We start from the raw sequence: 22,181 nt of genomic DNA, 5'->3' as shown, positions 1-22,181 counted from the left end.
TGAATCACACATGATTATTTGCATAGTGCAACTGTAATCGCTCTGGATAAGAGCGTCTTTTAAGCCTATGTTTTAGGCTACAAACATTTCTTGACCGAGGAGCACGAGAACAAACCTGAATAGCAGTTCATAATGTTTATGATTGGATCACTGAGACCAAATAATGTTCAATAATAGAATAGACCCTTATTGAATAGGTAAAGTATGATAAATAACCTATAGTCTAGATATATCCATGTAGCCCAGTCATTTATGCATAGTGAATACTGTTCACCGGAGTCCTCTGCTGGTAGATACCATATTTGCACGCGCACATATTAATATTTGTACTTGACAGTATTAGAAAATAAAACATTTTTTTTAACATTTAGCAGACGATCCAGAGCGATTTACATCAGTGAGTGCATATTTGAATCCTTCTTTGTATTGGTCCAACCTGGGAATCGAACCTACAACCCAAGCGCCATGCTCTACCAATTAACATACAAAGAAAGGACAGTCATCTACATTCTACTGCCTACTCATTGTTTTTGTTATGGTTTATCACAAATCATTGTAAGAATTGTAAACTGTTGCAGATAGGCTTAAAACACGTATTTTTGCTTGGTCGAGGCTAATATAATAATAACGTTATAATCATAAAATACTACTGTAGGCAAACATGGGTGCATGTTATCAGGGTCTTGTCTAGAAGGCATACAGGTTGTGAAATTTGACGTCAAACGTATGTTTTTTTTTTTTTCGAATCCTAACTCTTTTCCTAACCTTGACCTAGTTCTCATAACCTACTGCTCACGTTATGCTAAACCTACTACGAAAAACATTTTATCCCTTCTAGACAAAACCAAGTTATCAGTGCAACACCGTACTTCCGCTACACAAACAAACCCGTGGTATACATTTCGTCCCGCCTTCTCACAGCTCATTGGCTTTCTGGATTCAGAGATTGCAATTTATTGCTCTTGATTGGCTCGCCAGAGCCGCCCAGTGTTTGAAGGACATGCAGTTTTTGTCCGGCTAATACATTACGAGGACGTATGCGAATTTAGGGTAAGCACTTGTCTGTTGATTACACGGGTTATCAAACACATGATTGTTACTATCTATTGTCACAGCAGAGATAAATTATGATCTGTAGAAAGGGTATCACGTTTCCATTAAACTAATGATCATGGTTACTACATACAAACTCATGTGCGCGTTGCGCAGGGGGTAACTAGCTAGCTGTTCGCATATGATGTAGGCTTAATTAAAGATAGCTTACGCAGGCCGTTTACCTTTGAAAACAGTTGTCATAGTTCCGGTCTGCTTAGTTCATTGACTTAATATGAACCTGAAAAAATGTGCGAGTGGGATGTCTCGCTTCCTTTTCCGTATCTGGTCCAATGCAATGGTTGTGGCTGGCTTGTTCCTCGCCGAATGACCGTGGCGAGATCGCCCTTTACTTTTGTTTATTTAGCCTTCATTTAACTAGGTAAGTCAGTGAAGAACACATTGTTATTTACAATGACGGCCTACTCCTGTGGGGACGGGGACCTGGGATTAAACAAATAAATCCAATATAAATAAAGGACTTGTCACACATCACAACAAGAGACCCAACACTACATAAAGAGAGACCTAAGACGACAACACAACAAGGCAGCAAAACATGACAACACAGCATGGTACAGTAGCAACACATGGTAGCAGCACAAAAACACTGTACAAACATTATTGGACAAAGTCAACAGCACAAAGGTCAAGAAGGTAGAGACAACAATACATCATACAAAGCATCCACAACTGTTAGTAAGAGTGTCCATGATTGAGTCTTTGAAGAGATTGAGATAAAACTGTCCAGTTTGAGTGTTTGTTGCAGCTCGTTCCAGCTGCAGCGAACTGAAAAGAGGAGCGACCCAGGGATATGTGTGCTTTGGAGACCTTTAACAGAATGTGACTGGCAGAACAAGTGGAGAATGTGGGCTGCCACTCTAGATAGACAGGTGGCTTATAATTACAGCAGACTTGTATCTTGAACTTAGACCGCAACACATTTGAGCCACCATAACTTCAAGTTAATGCTTGGATTTCAAATAGAATAGGTAGCCAACTGGACAATCATTTATGGTGAAATCCTGTGTATGTATCACTCCTCCCCTGGTCTACCCTCCCTGCCTTATGTAAATATGATGACAAACTTATTGCTGTCCATTCTCCCATTTCTCCCTCTCCTCTACTCCTCCATACCTCACCCTCCATGTCCATCTCCTTCCCTGCCTCCCTCTCTAGTTGGTTCTCTTCCCCCACTCCTTCTGTCTCAGGTCTGGATGCTGCAGGCTGTGTCCAGGCTGAGTAGAGCAGCGGTGCGTGTTAGGCGAGTGGCCGCCCAGGTCCAGGTCACCACTGTAACCATGGCCCAGAATCACCAGAGCTGTGGTACCTACTGTCAACAGAAGGGGGGTGCTGTCACAGCAGCCATCCTCATCATCGGGGACGAGATACTCAAGGTGATACTAGAGATGGGGGCTTGGTACTGAGTGGAATATGCCTGATCTCTGACAACAACCTCCTCCCGAAGTCCCTATCTCTTAGGAATTAGCTAATCCAAAGAGTCTCTCTCCCTCCCTCTACCCCCCCACTCTCTCTCAGGGTCACACGGTGGACACTAACAGTGCCTTCCTGTCGCGAGCGCTGAGGAAGCTGGGAGTGTGTGTCCAGCGTGTCACAGTAATCCCAGACCAGCAGGAGGTTATCTCTAAGGAGGTAGCCCTCCTGGCCCCACAGTACACACACCTGATCACCTCTGGGGGAATAGGCCCCACCCACGACGACGTCACCTTCGAAGGTGTTGCCATGGCGTTCGAGGAGGAACTGCATGCCCACCCGGAGCTGACCCGTTTGGTGGAGGAGTTCTTTGGGGTGGTGGATAGGGAGAATGCAGCCATGAAGCTAGCCATGGTCCCCCGCTCGGCCAAGCTCAACTACGGCACTGACCCTCAGACTGGAAAGCCACTACGCTACCCACTGGTCAGTGGCTGACTACTGTTAAACAAAAATATGTTTTGGTATTTTCTTTCTCATTAGTCCACTGTTGATACAGTCCCTAAATGTTTTGAATGTTAGCAGTCAAGTCAAGATATTGGACTTTCAAGAAGTAAAGCGTCACTTGCCACTTCATTATGATGTAAAATGCATCATCTGACTCCTTTAACATGTAAGGGATAAACACCCACGTTCTGTACATTGTTCTTTGTCCCGTTGCCATGCTCACTGCCAACGTTCTTATCTTACTTGCTAGCTAGCCAGCTAGCTATGGCTAACACAGTCAAACTCTTCAGCAAGATTAACAGCAAAGTAGATGTTTTCTATTGACATTCATTTGAATAAATCGATAACAATGAGCTGATAATGCCCGACTTTGCCTGGTATAGATAGAAAAGTTTGCCTTCTCGTCAGGACAGTCGACACTGTTCATTACGAGGAGATCGCATTGCATATCAAACACTAGGCTAGAAGCTAGCTAAATAGTTTGTTGCTGGCAAACCTGCCAATATGACAACCAAATGGGGGAAAAAATACAATTGTCTGAAAACAGCTGGTCAAACTAGAATTATGCGGCAGGATTTGACAGCATGGCGCCACTTGTGTCATGACTGCAAAAGTAGGGCCCAATGTTCCCTCAAAACATTTTTGGCACTCAGCATTTCACGTCTGCTGAGCGCTAACTTGAATGTTGTGAAAATTCTGTGAAACTTCCAGCGCACATTTACTGAGGGTGTACCCACTTTAAGTTAGAGTTTTCAGACAGTGGTCAAGTAGGCTACTGTGCCTATTTGACCTACCAGAGTAGCCTACCACCAAAAACAATGGAGAAAATGCATTCCATAATAGCTGTGCTATCGTCAGCTAACAGTAGCAGCCGAATTGTGGTGCTCGATGTCGGCCTACATTCCATGAGACTTTTGAAAAAAAACATGCAGGGCTTGACATTAATCTGTTTATCCACTTGTCCTTCAGACGAGGTGACTGAAAATGTTGATTGATGCAAGAAACCACTTTACAAAATAAAAAGCATTATTATTCCCATACCATTACAGAGAAATGATGCTACCCTCTGCCTATTGGCTAATTATCTTATTCAAGCCAATTCCAAAACACAACACTGCCCCTTTTAAGACAAAACAAGCTCTTTACCTGAATTGCTTCTCAAAGATGGCTAGACATGTACACATTTTGTGCTCTTGTAGGAAGCAACCACTCCCCCATTGCTGACTACAAATGATCTATAACTGGACTAATAACTCACTAACTAGTGGAGGATATGAACAAATGTGCACAAGTGGCTACATGCAGGTCACACTTTTGATCTCAAAACAAGCTCGTCTACTCACAACTGCTTATGCTGTAAACAGTCCAGTTCAAAGTGAATGGCACAGACCCATATATGGAAAAGAAAAAGGATAACGCCGCACACTGCTGCTCGGGCTCCCAGGTGATTTTTATTTAGAACGTTTCGACCCTTCATCGGGCATCCATGTCCCAGGTGGGGGTGGAGGGACCATTTATATATATATATATGTATATATATCAGCAAACTTAACGTGTAAATATTTGTATGAACATAAGATTCAACAACTGAGACAAAAACTGAACAAGTTCCACAGACATGTGACTAACAGAAATGGAATAATGTGTCCCTGAACAAAGGGGGGGTCAAAATCAAAAGTAACAATCATTATCTGGTGTGGCCACCAGCTGCATTAAGTGCTGCAGTGCATCTCCTCTTGATGGACTGCACCAGATTTGCCAGTTCTTGCTGTGAGATGTTACCCCACTCTTCCTTCAAGGCACCTGCAAGTTCCTGGACATTTCTGGGGGGGAATGGCCCTTGCCCTCACCCTCCGATCCAACAGGTCCCAGACGTGCTCAATGGGATTGAGATCCGGGCTCTTAGCTGGCCATGACAGAACACTGACATTCCTGTCTTGCAGGAAATCATGCACAGCACATGGAGGGCTGTGCGGCGCCCCAAAGAAATGCCACCCCACACCATGACTGACCCACCGCAAAACCGGTCATGCTGGAGGATGTTGCAGGCAGCAGAACGTTCTCCACGGCGTCTCCAGACTCTGTGACACTTCTGTCACATGTGCTCAGTGTGAACCTGCTTTCATCTGTGAAGAGCACAGGGCGGCAGTGGTGAATTTGCCAATCTTGGTGTTCTCTGGCAAATGCCAAACGTCCTGCGCGGTGTTGGGCTGTAAGCACAACCCCCACCTGTGGACGTCCGGCCCTCATACACCCTCGTAGACTCTGTTTCTGACCGTTTGAGCAGACACATGCACATTTGTGGCCTGCTGGAGGTCAGCTTAGCCTAGTGGTTAGAGCGTTGGACTAGTAACTAGTAACCGGAAGGTTGCGAGTTCAAACCCCCGAGCTGACAAGGTACAAATCTGTCGTTCTGCCCCTGAACAGGCAGTTAACCCACTGTTCCCAGGCCGTCATTGAAAATAAGAATTTGTTCTTAACTGACTTGCCTGGTTAAATAAAGGTAAAATTAAAAAAAATATTTAAACAATTTGCAGGGCTCTGGCAGTGCTCCTCCTTGGACAAAGGCGGAGGTAGCGGTCCTGCTGCTGGATTGTTGCCCTCCTACGGCCTCCTCCACGTCTCCTGATGTACTGGCCTGTCTCCTGGTAGCGCCTCCATGCTCTGGACACTACGCTGACAGACACAGCAAACCTTCTCGCCACAGCTCGCATTGATGTGCCATCCTGGATGAGCTGCACTACCTGAGCCACTTGTGTGGGTTGTAGACTCCGTCTCATGCTACCACTAGAGTGAAAGCACCGCCAGCATTCAAAAGTGACCAAAACATCAGCCAGGAAGCATAGGAACTGAGAAGTGGTCTGTGGTCCCCACCTGCAGAACCACTCCTTTATTGGCAGTGTCTTGCTAATTGCCAATAATTTCCACCTGTTGTCTATTCCATTTGCACAACAGCATGTGAAATTTATTGTCAATCAGTGTTGCTTCCTAAGTGGACAGTTTAATTTCACAGAAGTGTGATTGACTTGGAGTTACATTGTGTTGTTTAAGTGTTCCCTTTATTTTTTTGAGCAGTATATATAGACCGGTGCGGCATAACCAATCAGAGCAGCAGTATGGTGAATTTATGGAAAGCGCTGCACACTGCTCCCAAACTTTCACTAAGTGACATCACTGAGTACTGCCCATATATATATATATATATATGGGCAGTACTCAGTGATGTCACTTAGTGAAAGTTTGGGAGCAGTGTGCAGCACTTTCCATAAATTCACCTGCGAAAAGTACCTGGATGTGCGTATGTTCTTCAGCTTTTGTACAGATCCATATATGGCAATGGTCTATTTGCATGTAGGCTACTGCTGCTCTGATTGGTTATGCCGCACCTGTCTGTGAAGAGTAAGGGCTGAACAGAATCCTTCTCCGATGCGTTCTGCCTACCAAAAAATCTCTTGCATAGTTAGTTTAGGATACTAAGAAGATTGCATTGAAAGTGGCTAATATTGTGTTGATTCGATCACAATTCCCACAGGGAAACGTTCATAGTGTTAACTAAGGGGGAAAACTGGAAAGTTAAGTGAAATTCAATCTCGTGCTTTTCTTTGCAGGCTGATATTTCTACTGTGTCGCACCTGTGCACACGCACAGTTTAGAGGGAACATTGGTATTGTCCAGAGAGATTCATGTTCATCACTCACCACATTAGGTCATCAGATGCTCCAAAACATCTCTACAAAAACAGACGCGAGCTAGATACGTTTTTTTTCCCTCGTTGGACCTGCGTTTACAATTTTCATGATTGCAAGGCGTCCCGATGTCTTTTCCAACTGTCCAGTTATCTGGTTTTAATGTCGTTCTAGAATGCACTTCTAGCCAATCAGAAATGAGTATACTTCAACGCTGTAGTATAACATTATATCATGTAGAAAACATGAACGTTCTACCTGATGGTCAGTGTCTGAAACCAGGTAAAATATATTTGAATGATAGGAGATATGAGTGCGTTGGAGCCACCGGCTTTAAGAGTCTGGAGATGCTTGATGTCATGTGGTCGTGGTTCTGACTCCGTCTCTGACATTCCCAGGTGAGTGTGCATAACGTCTACATCTTCCCTGGGATCCCGTCTCTGTTGGAGAGAGCCTTCAACGGTCTGGAGCACCTGTTCGCTGGCTCAGGGACCACCTTCCACACACGAGAGGTGAGGTGACCAACCGTCTGACTCCACTACAATACAGTCGACAGGACGTTTTCAACATACAGACATCGCTTCACTCCTGGTCCTGGAGACCCACAGGGTGTGCAGGCTTGTGTTCCATCTCAGATTTAACACATCTGACTCAAGTTATGGACTAATCAAGACCTTGATGAGCTGAATCAGCTGTGTTTGTGCTGGGCTGGAGCAAAGCCTGCACAGGACCACTGCTGCAATGGATGCCTACTATAATGTTATGTATTCCCCTTGTTGTGTTGTAGGTGTTTGTGGATGCAGACGAGGCGTTGATCGCCCCGGTGCTGACCCGCCTGCAGGCGGGCTGGGGGAAGAGGGTGGCTCTGGGCTCCTACCCTGACTGGCTCAGTAACTACCACCGGGTCAGGCTGGTGCTGGATTCAGACAGCTCGGAGGAGGTGGAGAAGGCCCGAGCTCAGCTGCTGGAGGAGATGCCCAAAGGCAGTGTGGTTCCCCTGGTCACGGACTCTGTGTCCATTGCTACTGAGGAGGTCTACACCCTGGCCAACAGCGGTGTGTGTGTGTGTGAGAGACCAAAGGAGGGAGGGGTGGTGGGAGGGACAGGTAGACTACCCATAAAAAATGACAGTGACAACATTTCCCATGATTCCAACTGTCTGTATGAACTCCATCTCCCATAGGCACACCACTGGGTGATAAAGTGGCAAACGCTCTGAAGACCATAGAGACTGCTCTGGATCAGTATTCGGCAGGGGAGATCTGTGTGGGCTTCAATGGAGGCAAAGACTGCACTGCTCTACTACATCTATATTACGCTGCACTGAAACGGTGAGAGAGAGAGAGAAGGCAATAGACAGTTTTCTGTCTACACAGAATGAAGGAATGGAGACGATATGTGACTTTTAACCCATATTGTGTTCTCCTGTCTGAATTGATTGTTTACTGGGAAAATCTACCTTGTATTTATTCTCTCTCTCTCCCCCTCCCTCACAGGCGGTATCCGGAGGGTAAGGACAAGGTAAAGGCTCTGTACATTCGCATCGTCTCTCCCTTCCCAGAGATGGAGAGATTCCTCCAGGACACAATAAAGAGGTAAGCTATCAGTCTCTGTAGTTAGCGTTAGCATCGCTAGGTTGTTTCCTCAATCCCTATATACCGCACCTTTGTTAGCTACAGTGGGGCAAAAGTATTTAGTCAGCCACCAGTTGTGCAAGTTCTCCCACTTAAAAAGATGAGGCCTGTAATTTTCATCATAGGTACACTTCAACTATGACAGACAAAATGAGAAGAAAAAAATCCAGAAAATCACATTGTAGGATTTTGAATGAATTTATTTGCAAATTATGGTGGAAAACTTTTGTTATTGACCAAATACTTATTTTCCACCATAATTTGCAAATAAATTCATTCAAAATCCTACAATGTGATTTTCTGGATTTGTTTCTTCAAAGTACTGTATGTACTTTTTTTCTGTCCTCAACAGGTCTGTGTATGGTTGTAGATTGATCTGCATTGCATCTTTTGAGTTTGAGCAAAACTCTGATAATAAAATGTATTACAGTATTATTATACAGAGACTTTGGCTCACTATTTAGCAGAGCTCCATCCTGTCTCCCATAGATATGACCTGGAGATTTTCTCAGTGGAGGGCAGTATTCGGCAGGCATTGAGTGAGGTACAGGAGAGGAGGCCGGAGCTGAGAGCTGTGTGTATGGGCACCAGGAGGAGTGACCCCTACTCACACACACTCACACCCATGTGTCTCACTGACCCTGGATGGCCGGACTACATGAGGGTCAACCCCCTGCTGGTGAGACATGATGCTTGCAATGTTCCCTTTCTGAGGGTGTGTGTGTGATATACTTACATTTAAAAAAAAAAAAAATTATATTTATATAGCCCTTCTTACATTAGCTGATATCTCAAAGTGCCGTACAGAAACCCAGCCTAATACGCCAAACAGCAATCAATGCAGGTGTTGAAGCACGGTGGCTAGGAAGAACTCTCAAAAAAGGCCAAAACCTAGGAATAAACCTAGAGAGGAACCAGGCTATGAGGGGTGGCCAGTCCTCTTCTGCCTGTGCCGGGTGGAGATTATAACAGAACATGGCCAAGATGTTCAAATGTTCATAAATGACCAGCATGGTCAAATAATAATAATCACAGTAGTTGTCGAGGGTGCCGCAAGTCAGCACCTCAGGAGTAAATGTCAGTTGGCTTTTCATAGCCGATCATTGAGAGTATCTCTACCGCTCCTGCTGTTTCTAGAGTTGAAAACAGCAGGTCTGGGACAGGTAGCACGTCTGGTGAACAGGTCAGGGCTCCATAGCTGCAGGCAGATCAATTGAAACTGAATCAGCAGCACGGCAAGGTGGACTGGGGACAGCAAGGAGTCATCATGCCAGGTAGTCCTGAGGTGGTCCTAGGGCTCAGGTCCTCAGAGAGAGAGAATTCGAGAGAGCATACTTAAATTCACACAGGACACCAGATAAGACAGGAAAAGTACTCCAGATATAACAAACTGACACAAACTTAAACGTAAACACAAACTACTGCAGCATAAATACTGGAGGCTGAGACGGGAGGGGTCAGGAGACACTGTGGCCCCATCCGATGATACCCCCGGAAAGGGCCAAACAAGAAAGATATAACCCTACCCACTTTGCCAAAGCACAGCCCCCACACCACTAGAGGGATATCTTCAACCACCAACTTACCATTCTGAGACAAGGCTGAGTATAGCCCACAAAGATCTCCGCCACAGCACAACCCAAAGGGGGGCGCCAACCCAACCCAGACACGAAGATCGTGCTCTCATGCTCTCTCTTCCTCCCTCTCTTTTTCCTTCGCTCTCTTGTCTCCCACTCTCTCTCTCTGTGTCTCTCTCTCCCTCCCTCTCTCTGTCTGTCTCCATCAGGACTGGATGTATCATGATATCTGGTCATTCCTGAGGACTCTATATGTGCCCTACTGTATTCTATATGATAAAGGGTAAGAAGACATACACACCTTAATCAAGCATGTTCTCTGTTTCCTCTCACTGTCTACTCCCCCGTCCTAGTCTCTGACTGAGTCCTCTGTCCGTCTCCTGACAGGTACACCTCATTGGGCAGCATGGACAACACCTGCCGAAACCCCGCCCTCCAAGTGGTGGATGGGAGGGGCGTGAGCCGCTATAGACCTGCCCACCACTTGGAGAATGAGGAAATGGAGCGCGACTCACGTGAATGATGTTTGTAACGTCATGTCCTGATCTTTTATCCGCCCTTCCTGTTTGGGGCTCCAGGTAAGAGATGCTTGTAGGGACAGACCTAGGATCAGCATATCCTCCTCAAATCCCAACCTTAATCATTAGACAAAACTGAACATACAGGCAACTTCTGAAGAGAGGAGGGGAGGAAGGACGTGGAGAGGGAACAGATGGAGGAAAGTGGAACAGACAAAGAACCAGAGACTGATCGCAGAATGAGTGAATTTTTAAGGAAAGGTGTGTGTTTGAGTGGAAAATGTGTATGTCTGAGTGGCTTAGAATCTAATGATATGGATTTACATGGTTTGTAATAAAATATAGATCTGTCAAGTTTACTTACTGATTAATTAGTGGCAAGAGATTGAAGGTGCTGATAAGAAAGGGGGAGGGAGTAATTATTCTGTTGTACATTTTAACAATGTTAACGATTTTACACAACAAGCTATGTCTTAATCTACGCTGAGCGTACAAAACATTAGGAACACCTTCCTAATATTGAGTTGCACCTCCATTTTCCCTCAGATCAGCTGCAATTCGTTGGGGCATGGACTTTACAAGGTGTCAAGCATTCCACAGGGATGCTGGCCATGTTGACTTCAATGCTTCCCACAGTTGTGTTAAGTTGGCTGGATGTCCTTTGGGTGGTGGACCATTTTTGATACACAGGAAACTGTTGTGAAAAACCCAGCAACGTTGCAGTTCTTAACACTCAAACCAGGGCGCCTGGCACGTTTAAAGGCACTTCAATATTTACTCTTGCCCATTCACCCTTTGAATGCACACACACACACAATATGTCTCAAGGCTTAGAATCCTTCTTTAACCTGTCTCCTCCCCTTCATCTAAACTGAATGAAGTGGATTTAACATGTGACATCAATAAGGGATCATAGCTCTCACCTGGTCAGTCCATGTCATGGAAAGAGCAGGTGTTCTTAATGTTTTGGACACAGTGTATATTATAGCATATGTGTATACTGCAGTGGAGTCACGTGGGAAGTGCTATGAGACAGGTTCATTGTAATGGCTGGAATGGAATCAAACATAGGGAAACTACATTTTTCACCCATTACAATGAGACGGTTTTCCTATACCTCCTCCCACCAGCCTCCACTGATCTATTGTATATACTGTGCATTATTTTGAGTGGGGTATGAGAGGGAGTGTGAAAGAGACTAGGAACGATGAAGGGAGGGAGAAAAGTTATGAATGTGTTGGAGGCTCACCAGCAGGTCTGGCTGCTCCTCTGAGAACACGTTTTTCCATTTCAATCATTGGGTAGATGCTCTAATCCAGAGCGATTTACAATTAGTGCATTCATCTTAAAGTAGCTTGGTGATACACATCACAATTGTATCAAATACATTTTCTCTCAACAAAGGATCAGCAAAGTCAGTGCTAGTAGGAAAAGACGTGTTTTTTGGGGGCGTCGTGAGCGTTATTTAAGATACTCTTCAAAGAGGCCCGGTTTCATGATGCGAGCTTCGACTGGAAGTTAGGAGTGTGCGGGGGAGCAGGGTGACATGAGAGAACCTGGGAAGGTTGAACACCAGGTGGGCTGCAGCCTTCTGGATAAGTTGCAAAGCTTTGATGGCAAAAGCGGGGAGCCCAGCCAACAGCGAGTTGCAGTAATCCAGATGGGAGATGACAAGTGCCTGGATTAGGACCTGCGCCGCTTCCTGTGTGAGGAAAGGTCGTACTCTACGGATGTTGTAGAGCATGAACCTGCAGGAGTCAGTCACTGCTTTGATGTTTGCAGAGAATGACAGGGTGTTGTCCAGGGTCACGCCAGGGTTCTTTGCACCCTGGGAGGGGGACACCGTGGAGTTGTAAACCATGATGGAGAGGTCTTGGAGTGGGCAGGCCTTCCCTGGGAGGAGTAGCAGCTCCGTTTTGTTGCGCTTGAGGTGGTGGGATCACATCCAAGCTGAGATGTCTGCCAGGCACACAGAGATGCGTGTCGCCACCTGGGTGTCAGAAGGGGGGAAGGAGAAGTAGTTGAGCAATAAAAGGAGAGCCCATGTGAGGATATGACGGAGCAGAGTGACTTGGTGTAAAGAGAAAGAGTAGAGGGTCTAGAACCGAGTCTAATGACCCACACAAACACACTCTGGTGTGTATGCACTCACACAAATACTCTCTGGTGTGTAGACACACCTGTATTTAATGAGACTACAGACTTTAGACTGAGATAACGTGTCCTATATTTGTGTCTGCGTTGTGTGCTGATCTAGAGATACCTTATCTACAGAGTAATACAGGTCATTACAACAGAGAGACTTTTTGTTGTCAACATTTACACGTCTTTATTATGGTTCTGGCCCAGATGATTTGGTATACCAATAAAAAACGGGGCGACGCAACTGCCTAAATCACTGCGTCGTCTTAGACCGTTGAGGCGTCACTACAGCACCGAGTTCGATCCCAGGCTGTGTCACAGCTGCCGTGACCGGGAGACGAATGAGGCGGCGCACAGTTGGCCCAGCGTCGTCCGGATTAGGGGAGGGTTTGGCCCAGCGTCGTCCAGATTAGGGGAGGGTTTGGCCCAGCGTTGTCCAGATTAGGGGAGGGTTTGGCCCAGCGTCGTCCGGATTAGGGGAGGGTTTGGCCCAGCGTCGTCCAGATTAGGCCCAGCGTTGTCCAGGTTAGGGGAGGGTTTGGCCCAGAGTCGTCCAGATTAGGGGAGGGTTTGGCCCAGCGTTGTCCAGATTAGGGGAGGGTTTGGCCCAGAGTCGTCCGGATTACGGGACGGTTTGGCCCAGAGTCGTCCGGATTACGGGACAGTTTGGCCCAGCGTTGTCCAGGTTAGGGGAGGGTTTGGCCCAGAGTCGTCCAGATTAGGGGAGGGTTTGGCCCAGTGTCGTCCGGATTAGGGGAGGGTTTGGCCCAGCGTCGTCCGGATTAGGGGAGGGTTTGGCCCAGCGTCGTCCGGATTAGGGGAGGGTTTGGCCCAGCGTCGTCCAGATTAGGCCCAGCGTTGTCCAGGTTAGGGGAGGGTTTGGCCCAGAGTCGTCTGGATTACGGGACGTTTTGGCCCAGCGTCGTCCGGATTAGGGGAGGGTTTGGCCGGCTAAGATGTCCTTGTCCCATCGCGCTCTAGCAACTCCATGTGGTGGGCCGGGTGCCTGCAAGCTGACAACGATCGCCAGTTGGACCGTGTTTCCTCACACGTTGGTGCGGCTGGCTCCCGGGTTAACGAGCAGTGTGTCAAGCAGTGTGGCTTGGCAGGGTTGTGTTTTGGAGGACGCATGACTCTCGACTTTCTCCACTCCCGTGTCCGTAGTGGAGTTGCAGCGATGGGTCAAGACTAACTATCAATTGGATATCAAAAAAGGGGTCAAATAAAAAACACATAGGGCTCTATTTTATCAGATCCTTTTTAGCCGACATCTGCATAGCACTTGTTTTGGCCGTGTCGGCGGTGGAACTGCATTAGGGTGGCAGGTAGCCTAGCAGTTAAAGCATTGGAACAGTCACTGAAAGGTTGTTGGTTCAAATCCCTGAGCCGACAGAAATCTGTCTGTGTCCTTGAGTAAAGCGCTTTAACCTTAATTGCTCCTGTAAGTTGCTCTGGATAAGAGCATCAGCTAAATGACTCAAATGTAAATCCACAAGCAGCTCCTGAATTATACCATTAACATAAATCCCATGCAGATTTGTTGGAACACTGAGTGTGAGATATAGATTAATCTACACCTTGATTAGGATGCTAGAAAACCTCATTCCATTTAATGATTTTTCAATTTGAGCATGATTATTTCTGTATAGCCTACACTTTCTGGTTCTGAACTTCTAACATGAGTGGGGCGTGGGTGTGGCTTCATGACAATGATTGCAAGAGCAGCTGTTCACTGTTAACGGGTCCAACCCAGCTCCACCTCCAACATGCCAAAACATTAGCTATGCAGGTGTCTGCTATCGCTTGATGTGATTTCATCCATATGGGCCTTAATATATAGTATATAGTGCAATCTAAAACGGCATAGAATTTAAAAGTCCTACAGCTACTGCAAAGTAGTCTAATCTACATTAAAATTCCATGACAAAGACACCCACAAAGATCCTATTAAATTACAAGAAACCCTCAATATTCTGGAACCCCCAAAGTTCCAGAATATTGACATAATTATACACATTTTCTGTATATCTTCCAAAATATATGCAAACAGACAAATGTCTCAATGTTTGTTTTCTTAGAAAGCTGAGTGTTATAATATGATGCATTATCCATACTCGTTACATTTACAACTTGCCTAAGTCCTTCAGCCAGTGGATGGCTGTGGATTGATTGCATTTGTTTGTATGGAATGTTAATAATAATAATAATTGATGTAACTTTTATAGCGCTTTTCTTTTCAGAAAATATCTGCATAAAAAGCAAACAACAAATGTAAATTTAGATTGTAGAGATGGAGATTGAATATTCCTTTGGCTTCGGATGAAAGGTTGGGCGTTAAGGCAGTTTGGATTGGAAAGGCAGTGTTGCTTCAGGAGAAAGGCTGGGAGATGAGGCCGTTTGGATTGGAAAGGCAGTGTTGCTTCAGGAGAAAGGCTGGGCGGTGAGGCAGTTTGGATTGGAAAGGCAGTGTTGCTTCAGGAAAAAGGCTGGGAGATGAGGCCGTTTGGATTGGAAAGGCAGTGTTGCTTCAGGAGAAAGGCTGGGAGATGAGGCCGTTTGGATTGAAAAGGCAGTGTGGCTTCAGGAGAAAGGCTGGGAGATGAGGCCGTTTGGATTGGAAAGGCAGTGTTGCTTCAGGAGAAAGGCTGGGAGATGAGGCAGTTTGGATTGGAAAGGCAGTGTGGCTTCAGGAGAAAGGCTGGGAGATGAGGCCGTTTGGATTGAAAAGGCAGTGTTGCTTCAGGAGAAAGGCTGGGAGATGAGGCAGTTTGGATTGGAAAGGCAGTGTGGCTTCAGGAGAAAGGCTGGGAGATGAGGCCGTTTGGATTGGAAAGGCAGTGTTGCTTCAGGAGAAAGGCTGGGAGATGAGGCAGTTTGGATTGGAAAGGCAGTGTGGCTTCAGGAGAAAGGCTGGGAGATGAGGCCGTTTGGATTGAAAAGGCAGTGTTGCTTCAGGAGAAAGGCTGGGAGATGAGGCAGTTTGGATTGGAAAGGCAGTGTGGCTTCAGGAGAAAGGCTGGGAGATGAGGCCGTTTGGATTGGAAAGGCAGTGTTGCTTCAGGAGAAAGGCTGGGAGATGAGGCAGTTTGGATTGGAAAGGCAGTGTGGCTTCAGGAGAAAGGCTGGGAGATGAGGCAGTTTGGATTGGAAAGGCAGTGTGGCTTCAGGAGAAAGGCTGGGAGATGAGGCAGTTTGGATTGGAAAGGCAGTGTGGCTTCAGGGGAGGGGGCATCGATGGTAGAGCCAGAGAGAAACAGACAGTCTGACAAACAGGCCCAGAGTGCTTCATCAGTACAACATCTGCTTCTCCTAAGGTCAGTTCCTCCATAGGACCCACTCCTCCATAGCTACTGCTCCTCCACTGCCCAACATGTAGCACCCACCTAGGTGATGTCACATCTGCTCCTCCACTGCCCAACATGTAGCACCCACCTAGGTGATGTCACATCTGCTCCTCCACTGCCCAACATGTAGCACCCACCTAGGTGATGTCACATCTGCTCCTCCACTGCCCAACATGTAGCACCCACCTAGGTGATGTCACATCTGCTCCTCCACTGCCCAACATGTAGCACCCACCTAGGTGATGTCACATCTGCTCCTCCACTGCCCAACATGTAGCACCCACCTAGGTGATGTCACATCTGCTCCTCCACTGCCCAACATGTAGCACCCACCTAGGTGATGTCACATCTGCTCCTCCACTGCCCAACATGTAGCACCCACCTAGGTGATGTCACATGTGCTCCTCCACTGCCCTACATGTAGCACCCACCTAGGTGATGTCACATCTGCTTCTCCACTGCCCAACATGTAGCATCCACCTAGGTGATGTCACATCTGCTCCTCCACTGCCCAACATGTAGCACCCACCTAGGTGATGTCACATCTGCTCCTCCACTGCCCTACATGTAGCACCCACCTAGGTGATGTCACATGTGCTCCTCCACTGCCCTACATGTAGCACCCACCTAGGTGATGTCACATGTGCTCCTCCACTGCCCTACATGTAGCACCCACCTAGGTGATGTCACATGTGCTCCTCCACTGCCCTACATGTAGCACCCACCTAGGTGATGTCACATGTGCTCCTCCACTGCCCTACATGTAGCACCCACCTAGGTGATGTCACATCTGCTCCTCCACTGCCCTACATGCAGCACCCACCTAGGTGATGTCACATGTGCTCCTCCACTGCCCTACATGTAGCACCCACCTAGGTGATGTCACATGTGCTCCTCCACTGCCCAACATGTAGCACCCACCTAGGTGATGTCACATCTGCTCCTCCACTGCCCGACATGTAGCACCCACCTAGGTGATGTCACATCTGCTCCTCCACTGCCCGACATGTAGCACCCACCTAGGTGATGTCACATGTGCTCCTCCACTGCCCTACATGTAGCACCCACCTAGGTGATGTCACATGTGCTCCTCCACTGCCCAACATGTAGCACCCACCTAGGTGATGTCACATCTGCTCCTCCACTGCCCGACATGTAGCACCCACCTAGGTGATGTCACATCTGCTCCTCCACTGCCCGACATGTAGCACCCACCTAGGTGATGTCACATCTGCTCCTCCACTGCCCTACATGTAGCACCCACCTAGGTGATGTCACATGTGCTCCTCCACTGCCCAACATGTAGCACCCACCTAGGTGATGTCACATCTGCTCCTCCACTGCCCGACATGTAGCACCCACCTAGGTGATGTCACATCTGCTCCTCCACTGCCCGACATGTAGCACCCACCTAGGTGATGTCACATCTGCTCCTCCACTGCCCTACATGTAGCACCCACCTAGGTGATGTCACATGTGCTCCTCCACTGCCCAACATGTAGCACCCACCTAGGTGATGTCACATCTGCTCCTCCACTGCCCGACATGTAGCACCCACCTAGGTGATGTCACATCTGCTCCTCCACTGCCCGACATGTAGCACCCACCTAGGTGATGTCACATCTGCTCCTCCACTGCCTGACATGTAGCACCCACCTAGGTGATGTCACATCTGCTCCTCCACTGCCCGACATGTAGCACCCACCTAGGTGATGTCACATCTGCTCCTCCACTGCCCAACATGTAGCAACCACCTAGGTGTTGCCACAGCTGCTGAAAAGTAGAACTTTTTGGGAATATTATTGGCAGTTAATTAGAACAAATATTTGAAAAATTTAACTTAAAATGGCTGGCTAGATAGTTACTAAACATAATGTGCAGATAATCTTCAAATTCATTGTTTTACACTACCTTCACATCACACTGGCTGGACATGGTTGACCGACTCCCTGACCAAAATGGCATCATAAGACCATGTCCATTCTGTTATTCTAATTCCTAATTATATGAAAATATCTGTGCCATTAAGCACAACATACAGAAGAAAGGTTTTAACTATGTCTCTCTCACACAGAACAGTTGACTCAGGATGGGACAGCATTCATTTTACAGTAGGTCTAATATGCAGTTTCAGTGTCCAACCTCACAGGAGCGTTGTTCTCACGTTTTTCATTTAGCCCTTTGATGACAATAAATGACCCTTTCTGTTTTCAAGCGTGACTGAATCCCGGCGTATGGATTCCCCTCTCCCCGCCAGGAGATTAGTCGATGCTCCGGCAGCAGGGATCGATACAGGCCAATCTAATCAAGCGGGTCGCTTACGAGGCCTCCCCAGGCCTCACACAATGTTACAGCATCAATTACCTTCTCTGCTCTGTCTCACTCCCGTGTCCTCCAACTTCACTGGTCTGGGTGTTATGGTGTGATTAGATTATTATTAATAAGAGCGACAATAAGATGAGATATTACAATTATAAAGGTAATGGTGTTAGATTGTGGGACTTGATAGGTGATTGTCTGGAATATGATGTAGGTATATTTGGAGTGATTACTTTATATTGGTTAAGATGCTTGTCAATTACAAATGTAGTGTGTGTGTGTGTGGCACGTGTTCAGTATGTAATTATTTCAGAGAAGCAGGTGTGCCCCTCTTCCCCAATATCTACCCCATACCCTCTCTCTCCTCCATCCTCATATCCCTCCCTTTCCTTCATCACTCCCTCTCCCCTGCTGACCCTTATTCCCTCTAGTCTTTAATGTTCAACTTTCAGAGTTTACCGTCTCCTAAACAGGAGCTAGATGGTGCCAATCTTTCCCATTTGTCTGGGATGGAGCCTGCAGATTTCCCATAATGCATATTGCTAAATTTATTTACTCAACAGATGCCATGAAAAACAGACACAGCTTGACTTTAGACCACTGTTGATGTCAAAAAGGTGTGAAAAATCTGACAGACTTGGATTTGGTAGAGAGCTATTGCCTTAACGTCTCCAGATGTAAGCCTTCTTCAGATAGTGTATGTGTTCTATAGAGGAACGTCTCTAATCCAATTGCATGCTGGCTCTGTGTTAGAGGAGACAGAGGCAGCATGAGACAGCGATTCGGCTCCCTGTCCTGAGAGATGCTGAACACTCAGGATGAATGGATTCTCAGTTGTTAGAAATCATCTGGAGAGGAGCGAGAGCTTTGAGTCTATGCAAATCACAAACTGATCAGCATGTAAAGTCGACCAACAGGAACGCAGGAAATGTGATGTTCAGTATCAAAGTGTCACATTTAAAGGGGATGAAAGTGAGAGAATAAGAGTGAGAGAGAGCTCTTTGAACCATCTCATGTGAGGTGATTTACATTTGTCTAGCTTTGGTTTCTACACATAACGGTATTCTCATAATCTCAGGTTTGCCACAGTTCTGAGTTCACTTAATACAACCTAGACCCCTGCTTGTATTGGGGTACATGAAGGAGTTTCTGAAAAGCATTTCAAACCAGACATCACAGGGTTCACTCAAAGTAAATGCAGCATGGCTTACAGATTCAATACCACTTTTCTGAAACTGATGAGAAAATTCAGAGATTGGATTTGTGGGGTTCATGTTTTGTACTGAACATTAACACAGCAAAATATATCCAGAAGGGAATTGCAACGTCCTTCAGATTGTCGCTATTAAAGGACGTTGCAACTCAGTAAACGGTAGGCCTAGATAAGGCTGAGAAGTATTTGATTGGGCAAGAACGTCTTGACCGATTGGTCAGTTTGTGTGTAACAGTCCATTGTCCCTGAAAGACTGATCAAACGAGAGTTTGTGAAGTTGTAAAAATTACGTCATGGTAAAAACCACCTTCTCACTTGGTTTTGAACGCAGCATTAGACACTGATCTATACAACTAATTGAATACAAATGTCACTGAACTTGTGTTTAAAGAATGTCTTGCCATTTCTCAGTAACCTAAAATATCACACAACTTGTCTGTTGATGAATTAAACATGTTTAATAGTATATGGTATGTCTGCTCTAAATAAAGTTATTCAAAAACCCACTGGAATGTCAAATAAAGAGAAAATGTGTATAAATTCTCCTAATAGGTTTCAGAAACTTAAGCATATAAATTACTGTAATGTGGCTGGTGTGGCTGTTTTTATAGATGCATACAACCTTTATTTAAAGTGACTCACCTGACTATCACCGGTCATGCAGCACGACAGGGATGACAACATTTCCTCTGTAATTTGTAAAGGGAATCAGAAAAGGACATTTACCACTATGGTGGAAATGACAAGATACACTGGGCCTTTAGTCTGTTTTAATCAGAGATATGATTACCATCAAATGGTTGTTTTATGGAACAGAATAAGGGGGTTGTTAGAACACTCATCTCTGTGTGTACTGAGGATGGGGCCTCTGGAAGATTTACCATGTCTTTGGATGATACCACATTCCAGAGCATGAGTTAATGTTTTTGTACTGGAGTACCAGGGGGAGATGGCTCCAGTATGGAGTTTGGGGCCAGACACTGGTCTCTACACAATGAGAACTGTTTTTACTGTCTGCTGTGAGTTATAAGTATATTTCATAGAAATCTTAACCTTGTGACCCATTCCATACATCTGTTGTTTGTCATGTAGACTGAATGGACTTTGCTATAAAATGCTGTGGATGAAACCAGCTGGTTGATTTCTCAGTGATCACCTCCAGGGGTGATTACTTACCAGCTCCATTACTGCACTAATTAAATCAAGTTTGATTGTTATGAAGAAATCTAAAATTCTCTCTTTTTGATTACAATAATTCCACTACACCACTTAAAACACAGTAGTCCTCCATTGGCTCTGTACAGACTGAACAAACACATGAGAACTTAGTGAAGTTACCTCGAGACAATGAATCATAATGAAGACCATAACCCAGTTATCTAGTCACTAAACTTGCATGTAAAGAATGTAATTTGTCTCTGAATGTTCACACGCAATTCTCAGACTTTCCTTACCTCTGAAAAAAAGTTAAAAATACAACTAAACATAAGAAGATTCAATAATGCAATAATGGGACTTTAATCAATAATAATGGTTTGATGACAATTTCAGTAATTCCCACTTCAACAATAACATGTCATTTGCTTGTTATCATTTGCAAAAGGTAGTGATTCAAAATCTGAATTGGAAATGGAAACTCAAATTTACTTTGTAGCTCTGTTTTACGAGTGGCATCCAATGATGGCTGCTGATGACGCATAGTTAGATGTGGATATTTATATGGCTGCACGCAACCTTTACATAACTATTTACATAGACTCACCTGAGTTTCAGAGGTCATACAGCACGACAGAGAAGAAACATCTGAGTATCAGAGGTCATACAGCACGACAGAGAAGAAACACCTGAGAAGAAACACCAGAGAAGAAACACCTGAGTATCAGAGGTCATACAGCACGGAGAAGAAACACCTGAGTATCAGAGGTCATACAGCACGACAGAGAAGAAACACCTGAGTATCAGAGGTCATACAGCACGAGAAGACACACAGAGAAGAAACACCTGATCAGTATCAGAGGTCATACAGCACGAGAAGACAGATCAGAGGTCATACAGAAAAGACCACCTGAGTATCAGAGGTCATACAGCACGACAGAGAAGACACACCTGAGTATCAGAGGTCATACAGCACGACAGAGAAGAAACACCTGAGTATCAGAGGTCATACAGCACGACAGAGAAGAAACACCTGAGTATCAGAGGTCATACAGCACGACAGAGAAGAAACACCTGAGTATCAGAGGTCATACAGCACGACAGAGAAGAAACACCTGAGTATCAGAGGTCATACAGCACGACAGAGAAGAAACACCTGAGTATCAGAGGTCATACAGCACGACAGATAAGAAACACCTGAGTATCAGAGGTCATACAGCACGACAGAGAAGACACACCTGAGTATCAGAGGTCATACAGCACGACAGAGAAGACACACCTGAGTATCAGAGGTTATACAGAGGTCATACAGCACGACAGATAAGAAACACCTGAGAAGAAACACCAGAGAAGACACACCTGAGTATCAGATACAGGTCAGAGGTTATACAGCACGACAGAGAAGAAACACCTGAGTATCAGAGGTCATACAGCACGACAGAGAAGAAACACCTGAGTATCGGAGGTCATACAGCATGACAGAGAAGACACACCTGGATCAGCACTATACCGGTGAGGTTATTATAATTGTTTTAATGTGTTGGTGACTGTAGAACTTAACCA

General features: G+C 45.8%; 1 protein-coding gene across 5 annotated transcripts; it reads left to right on the top strand.

The window, feature by feature from the left end:
• Positions 1-943: 943 nt before the first annotated feature.
• LOC123998234 (FAD synthase-like) lies at positions 944-20,592 on the top strand. Of its 5 annotated transcripts, XR_006832239.1 has the most exons (12): positions 944-1,050; positions 2,272-2,489; positions 2,632-3,009; positions 7,115-7,228; positions 7,504-7,771; positions 7,900-8,047; positions 8,213-8,311; positions 8,840-9,029; positions 10,137-10,210; positions 10,315-10,505; positions 18,006-18,042; positions 18,147-20,592. XR_006832239.1 is itself a non-coding variant. In XM_046303270.1 (10 exons), exons 2-10 carry the CDS (start codon positions 2,310-2,312, stop codon positions 10,448-10,450), a joined length of 1,587 nt encoding a protein of 528 aa, XP_046159226.1. In that variant the 5' UTR covers positions 944-1,050; positions 2,272-2,309; the 3' UTR covers positions 10,451-10,804. The 5 variants fall into 5 exon arrangements, 1 of the variants encoding a protein (XP_046159226.1); XR_006832241.1 differs by lacking the exon at positions 18,006-18,042; XR_006832238.1 differs by having other exon boundaries at positions 18,006-20,592.
• Positions 20,593-22,181: the final 1,589 nt, after the last annotated feature.

Source organism: Oncorhynchus gorbuscha, linkage group LG15, assembly GCF_021184085.1.
Source record: "Oncorhynchus gorbuscha isolate QuinsamMale2020 ecotype Even-year linkage group LG15, OgorEven_v1.0, whole genome shotgun sequence".
Taxonomy (NCBI): domain Eukaryota; kingdom Metazoa; phylum Chordata; class Actinopteri; order Salmoniformes; family Salmonidae; genus Oncorhynchus; species Oncorhynchus gorbuscha.
This window is presented reverse-complemented; position numbering and strand designations above follow the sequence as displayed.